The sequence below is a fragment of the Sphaeroforma arctica genome (assembly GCF_001186125.1).
Source record: "Sphaeroforma arctica JP610 unplaced genomic scaffold supercont1.2298, whole genome shotgun sequence".
Taxonomy (NCBI): domain Eukaryota; class Ichthyosporea; order Ichthyophonida; genus Sphaeroforma; species Sphaeroforma arctica.
In genome coordinates, this window is record NW_014038260.1 from 1 (window position 1) to 6,756 (window position 6,756).

The 6,756-nt window shown below is 45.7% G+C and overlaps 3 protein-coding genes across 3 annotated transcripts; 1 reads left to right on the plus strand and 2 right to left on the minus strand.

Moving 5' to 3' along the window:
* Positions 1–478: 478 nt before the first annotated feature.
* SARC_12430 (hypothetical protein) lies at positions 479–786 on the minus strand (the record flags this gene model as incomplete). The annotated part of the gene is made up of 1 exon (XM_014293462.1): positions 479–786. A coding segment is annotated over exon 1 (270 nt), but the record flags the coding sequence as incomplete, so codon positions are not given.
* Positions 787–1,970: 1,184 nt separating this feature from the next.
* On the minus strand, positions 1,971–4,094 carry SARC_12431 (hypothetical protein). Its single transcript, XM_014293463.1, has one exon. The coding sequence runs from the start codon at positions 3,996–3,998 to the stop codon at positions 2,052–2,054; it is 1,947 nt and encodes a 648-aa protein (XP_014148938.1). The 5' UTR covers positions 3,999–4,094; the 3' UTR covers positions 1,971–2,051.
* A 513-nt stretch (positions 4,095–4,607) lies between these two features.
* On the plus strand, positions 4,608–6,379 carry SARC_12432 (hypothetical protein). The gene is made up of 4 exons (XM_014293464.1): positions 4,608–4,688; positions 5,015–5,158; positions 5,299–5,460; positions 5,778–6,379. Exons 1-4 carry the CDS (start codon positions 4,653–4,655, stop codon positions 6,042–6,044), a joined length of 609 nt encoding a protein of 202 aa, XP_014148939.1. The 5' UTR covers positions 4,608–4,652; the 3' UTR covers positions 6,045–6,379.
* Positions 6,380–6,756: the final 377 nt, after the last annotated feature.

The window sequence follows — 6,756 nt, forward strand, 5'->3', positions numbered from 1 at the left end:
CATACATTGGTGGTATATTCATAAACAGATGAGTGAGGAAAAAGAATACACGTACGATGATCTGTTATAAATTGTTATTGCGGAATTTGAGGCATATATATCAGCATATTCGAAAATGAACTAAACAATTTAACATCCACCCCCTCCCCCTTGTGTGCATCTTTTATGGGGACATCTATTTTAGCGGTTTAACGTATATTATCCGTGTGCATACGAAGCGCTCTCACCAGATAGTAATTCATTCGAGCAGGTTGTTTGTATACGTGTGAGCTGACGTACACGGTTTTCAGCCATTGTTATACATACGAGCGGTGGCTATGAAGGTGAACTACCACGGCAAGGAATCACGATTGACTGTTTAACTATGCACCGGCCAATTGTACCAGTACACACAAGCATAAAACAACAGTCAAAGGTCTACCTCCGGGCAACCGAATACATTCAAATATAGAAATGCATCTCTAATCCGATCCCATACCTTCTTGAAGACTTGGGTACCGTCTTCCATGACCCTCCTGTGACCGTGTTTCTCGGCTGTTTTGGCCCCATCACCAGAGGTGTGTGTATGCATTATGGCCGCCTTTCCTCTAGATATCGCACTCTCCCTTGTACTGGTCTGTCTATCTCTAGCTAGCTCTGGTTTAACGATTTGCGCGTCGTTGGACAACATCGCAACCGCGCTTCCGTTTGAATCCGCATGCGCAGAGGGTTTGTTAACCCCATCTTTCGCCACCGTATCCGCAGTCATGATTACTACATCTATACTATATACTGTATAAGTGTATATGATAGGGACAGGCCTGGTGTACTATCAATATGTATAGTATCACAGTATGCGTGTCTTATTTGTATTTACGCGAACTGTTACACGGTTGTAACGCGTGCTTTAAAATTTAGTATCCACTATTCATTTTCTCGGCCCTTCCCTTCCCGCCCCCCCCCGGTGCAAAACTAGATATGATCGATTGGATTGTGTTCTATTTCCACCAATAAGAATCGAGTCTCATCTCATCTTAGACTCAACTGTTGAATTTTGGAGTGATATGTATGACTCAACAATACTGAATATGTATAGTTTTTAGTAGTAGTAGTAGTATGTAGTGTATACATTCAGTCATCTGCAGCGCACAAATGCCGCTGGGCGTTGGATTGACTACTTGGTAATGACCCACCATGCAGGCATGCACACGGCTGTGAGTTTATCTTTCGTGTATTTTGTATGCTCTTGTGTTTTCCTACAACTCAATCTCGCGTGCAATGCGCCCCGGGATTTCTTACGTTCTTCAATTGCTATGCATATGCTGCAATTTTTGTTTGTTCCTATGTCTTGTGTGTTTGATTCTTGTATCAGGGTAGATACGTATGCCCTTATTCTAAAGTTTGGCTATACCCGTGTGTCTGAATTAATACACAACTGAATACATGTAATGACATATCAATTTAGATTTACAATTGTGTACTAACATCGCCGATCCTTTTACTAAAATACGTTGTCAACTGCATGCCCCCCCCTCCCCCAGCTCCCCCCCCCCTACCTCCATTAACTCTCTTTGAGCCAACGTATCGCTCCGCAGTCCCTTAAGTCTACCCCCACCTGAACAAGCTGTAGCCCTACTATCTATAGTAGGTACACCTATGAGCTATCTATCTACAACCCCACACGGACGTCAACACTCCTAGAAGGGAAGTAAGTTTTGTAAATATCTAGATAATGGTCCCGTATAAACACCGACGAGTATGTACTCCATGTAGCACACTGTCGGAATATAAAATCTTAGTGTCGTTGGATGATTAGGGATGGGTATGGAAATACCAATAGACGTGAAACGTTTGTGAACCAAGTGTGCTTGCATAATTATTAACTGTTACAATATGGAATCTATCAGGCAGATCACAACCTTGAATTATCATGCCAGTTGCATAACACATCTGATGCACTGTTCTCTCCAACATTTGTTTGCGAATAAGAAGTTACCTACAGCACATCCTTGAATTAGGGATTGATGATTTAGGAAATATGTGTGTATAAAGCATCACTTCATTGCCTTACTTTATTCTACTATATGCACTACGTGTGTATCCTGCAATCGCTGTAGAAGACTTTCTAACCGATTAGGTGAAACCGCACCTAAAGACAGAGCGACCGCCACCTCCACGCCTGTACTAGCCCAGTCATCCCGGTTTCGATGTCCGAGCGTTCCGGTGCACCGCGCCAACACACTGCCAGCTAGCGCTGTTATCACGGGTGGGCACACAGCGTTTCCTAACATTCTATATTGTTCCTTAAGATAAGCTTCGCGGCCTTGTCTGCTGCTAGGGTCTCTATTGAGCAGTGTGTACGAATCTGGAAACCCCATCACACGCGCACACTCTCGGGGTGTTAGTCGCCGCGGGTTGTGGGGGGCAGGTGATGGTACCAGCTGTGACTCACCTTTACCTACACTCACACCGTAGTGCGAATTGAGCGTGTTTAGGGGCTTATCGGGCCATGCAAGTTTTGACGGCTTCCATTTCCGTGCGTTGGTCAGTTGATTGAGTTGCGCGTCGCTCAAGCGATATAAACTTTCCAGATCAGACCGTCCCGGTTTTGTACTGCTTTCACATCCTGGCATGGCATGGTCCCGGTGGGCTGTATTATCTGCGTGCAAATTTGCACCACGGATGCTATTTTCGATAGGGACTGGAGTTGCCTCGTGTATTTCACTATCGCTTTGCAGTATATCAATGGCGCGTAGTCCAAGATCAGGTATGCAAGGGAAGGTGAATGGCTCATAGACGCTCTGCAGCCCCTTCCGCAACCCGACTATGTACAATCGCTTCCGCGATTGAGCAGTTAGACACTTGGCATTCACAACTTCATGACTCACATCGTATCCCGCGTTAATCAGCTCGCCAATGATTGTATCTAGCGCCTCCCCGTCGTCACACTTTAGTAAGCCTGGCACGTTTTCAAGTAAGAATGCTTGCGGTTGTTTCGCTTTGAGCACACGCACGATCTGGGTGTACAGCATGCCCCGGCCAGATGCATCCGAGATACCATTCTGCTCGCCTAAGCCAGAGAAGGTCTGACACGGAAACCCACCTACTAGTATATCGTGTGTGGGAATAAACTCGTCGGGAACTTCGTATATATCACCCGCCACATGACCACCTGTAATGTAGTCTGTGCATAAGTTAGTTTCGTAGGTCGCTATACAACTCGGCAGCAATTCGCTGGCGAATACGCACTTGCCCCCGAGAGCCTCGAGACCAACCCCGAACCCCCCGATACCTGCAAATAACTCGACAAAGGTGAATGCAGGAGGCTCCAATCTTTGTTCTTCTCTTTTCATGCCACTTCCTGGTATCTGCACATTGCTGAACTCTCGTAGCCTACTTCGGGCGACCTCGACTGTGCGTATGTGTTCTGCGTCTATACTTTCGTCTTTAGGAATGTTTGTGTGAAGCGTAATGGGTTTATGTTGTAGTTCTACGCCTGGGAGCTGTAGTAGATCAACTAGTGCCTGCGCTGCTGCTGATCTAGGCATGTCAGTCTGCGCTGAGTCTCCTGGCTGAATGGCGTCACCACTTATATGTTCGGCTGTTTGTGACACATATTGTGCCGTGCGTGATTCCTTCAACGTGTGCATAATGCTCGATACGTGAGCACCACCCGTCAAAGTAAGAGGCAGTCCCATGCGCTTGGCAGATGACGTGCCAGTGACAACCGATGGTCGCAAATGCTTTGAACTGGGCTCATTACCGTTTGAATGGCGTGTACACTCAGCCTCGGATGAAGGATGATGAATACTCAGTGCCTCTGTGTGCGTTGGATCATCGTCTATTGTATGCGTACGACTGCCATACCTTCCCCCACTGTGCCAACGCATGGCTACGCATCCTGCTTCTCGCAGTAAGTTGAAAGCTCTCGTGGTGAGAGCTGGAGGTACTGCAAGTACAGGCTCTAGATCGATTTGGTTCATCGCTGATGGAGTATCGGATGGTGATTTTTCTCTCATTGTAAGGCAACGTGCAATCTGCGAGCTGCTGAAAGGTTCGGTGTAGGTTACTAAATCTTCGGTATAATTAGCGTGCACACACACCGATGTAGCAGCTATACTTCTCCTGTTGAATAGTTGATATCCGGAGCGTCGATAGTAATCTGTAGCGTTTGCCCTAATTCTACCTGTGTACCAGAAACATACTAGTTGCTTTGTGATTGATAAAGTGGTCACGCATACATACTGACTCGTAGACTCAGAATAACTGCATGTGCTATACTATAACAGCCCAACATAAAGTAAATACATATATGTATGTGCAGTATAAGTATTTATACACACCCGTGAACACTGAACACTGAACAATTTTAAGGTCGAGGATCTATTGTAGGGTTTTTAGGGTTTGTAAGGATCGGCTGAGGTTTTTAGAAGGAGCTAAAACTCGGTTTTAATTGGGCGGGATCTGATTAAAATATATAGGCGGGCCGCTGAGCACGAATGGCAGACTGACAGTTGACGACTTGACGGCTTGACGCGATATTATAAAATCAATCATAATAACAGAGGCACACGCAAGTACGCTAAGCATTCACGCACGACAGTAGAAACACGCACGCGCGATATAGACTGTGTTGTTGATTCCGCACGTAGCGCAACTTTCAGTCACTCACCATGGACTTCTCTGATGATAGTTTCGACCACCATGAGGTAAGCAGTGAGAGTTTTGGGTATCTTTTGTCCCGTGGTCTGTATGCATTTCGAGGGCGAGAACAGGGCGGTTGGTTGGTTAGCTACTCAAAGCTTAAAGCATCCGATGTATACAGCGTAGCATGGGCCCGAGGTTCCAGTTCTATTTGTTATTGAGTATTGATTCTATATCGCTACCAATATAGTCGTAGGTCACAGTTCTGGTATGTAAGATAATATTCGAAATCATATCGTGGTGACGGAGAATAATCACCCGGCACAGACACACCACAGGTACACGCCATAGGCCTACTGCAGCACTCAAATTACCAGCTTTATTCCTATAGGACTACTCCCCTACTATGTTTACTACTCTGCCATTCGGTGTACACGGTGGTATGCAAGGCATGGAGTTCGGTCGGAAGGCTGTCAGCGACTACACAAGCGGGTTGTTCGAGGATTACGAAGAAATCCCGGAGAGTATTACTCAGGTGTGCATGTGTGATGTTTTGATACCAAAACCTTGTCCTTGCAGCTATTTTGTACCCGATTGAAGATTTTTGAGTAAACTAAAAAGGAACAGATTCCCAACCTAAATCCATAAATCAACTCATTCCTTATTGATTGATAGTGCATTGACGCAATGCTAGGTGGGCCCACCCCCGATTTTCTGGATCCCACGAAAGCGTTGACGCGTGAGCAAGAAGTGAACACAGTAGCCGAAAAGAAGGCGAAGCGTGACCCCAACTGGTTCTCCACTCTGAAGAACGATCACCTGAAGAAATTGCTCCAGGTTAGTTTTATATACTTGCGCATGTGATTTTATTTCTAGTATGTGTGTGTAGTTTGTTGTAGACTGATTTATCCGCAATAGACGGTGTGATGAGAAGGTTCGCGATATTTCTGCAAATACCAACCAGGTGACGCGCTACCCATTGCATGTGGTAGATCTCCACTATCCACGCCATGCCATGTCGCCAAAACCCAAACATATCATGTACAACTTGGCTCAAGGACCTTGTCGTTCACTGGTACTGCTGGTACAACGACGGTTCCCGCACACCGTACCATGGACACCTATACTCACTATACCATTGTGCACTAAAATAGGTACTGGGTCTTCATCGTAGCGGTACTAAGGCCCAGCTGGTCGATCGACTTCTTGATGATCCTATAGCCAGCAAATACACCGATCAACGAAACACAACACTGGCGTCATTGGCCGAGAAACTGTCCGAGAAGGAACCTCATGGGTGGCAATATGATGCTATTGGAGCAGGAGTTGGACAAGACGCGCGCTTCTCACGGATACACTTGTTGATGAAGATGGAGAAAAAAGACGCGATGAAAAACGACGATACAGATGAGTTGTTGTGACATGTCCGTGTATATACCCGGGCACCAAAACTATACGGCATATTCATCATTGACGCCGGGATACTACGCATGCTTTACCATGGTAAGAGTTTGCACTCAAGGGTGGCTATATTCGGAAAACGTTTCAATCATGTCGCAGCTGACAAACTACCACAATCATCAGACACTTCTCTGGACTATGTAAATGAGGGACAACCACTTCTTCCCTCCCCCCCACAACACGCACACACACACACACTGGGATCGCGAACACAGAAACTATATCGGAATTAAGTAATACATAAAGCAACAAATTTGATGCTGCGTAGTCCATGCTACTCAGGATAATAATCGCTACCAGCCAACTGCAAATCGCTACGGTCCTTGTACTAGTTTACCTGCTGATTTTAAAGTTCAGATATACAATTTATATCCCAGTGACAAGATTTATTTGGACAGGGCTCTCGATTCCCTGCATGCAGTGCATTCAAATTTCAATGTATGTATTTTAAATTTATGTGTGCGTTGGTGGGCAAATTGTACAAAGCGCCACTGCATTCCGGTGATTTTAACTTTATTTACTTCAGTCATCCCTTTTGTGTATTGATGAATGACGAGTTATTTATTTTACTTGAAATTTTGGAGGCGGACTTCTCGCCCTCGGACTCTCTCTCTCTTTCTTGCGTCAGCTAGTGGTGTGTTGTTGGCGACTGGAGTGTCTTCGCTGTTTTGG

Bases quoted from the DNA above. Each gene is read 5' to 3' on its own strand.
- SARC_12431 (XM_014293463.1), bottom strand. From the start codon at position 3,998: ATGAGAGAAAAATCACCATCCGATACTCCATCAGCGATGAACCAAATC.
- SARC_12432 (XM_014293464.1), top strand. From the start codon at position 4,653: ATGGACTTCTCTGATGATAGTTTCGACCACCATGAG. The intron at 4,689-5,014 runs GTAAGCAGTGAG...TTATTCCTATAG, and splicing joins ATAGTTTCGACCACCATGAG to GACTACTCCCCTACTATGTT. The intron at 5,159-5,298 runs GTGTGCATGTGT...ATTGATTGATAG, and splicing joins TCCCGGAGAGTATTACTCAG to TGCATTGACGCAATGCTAGG.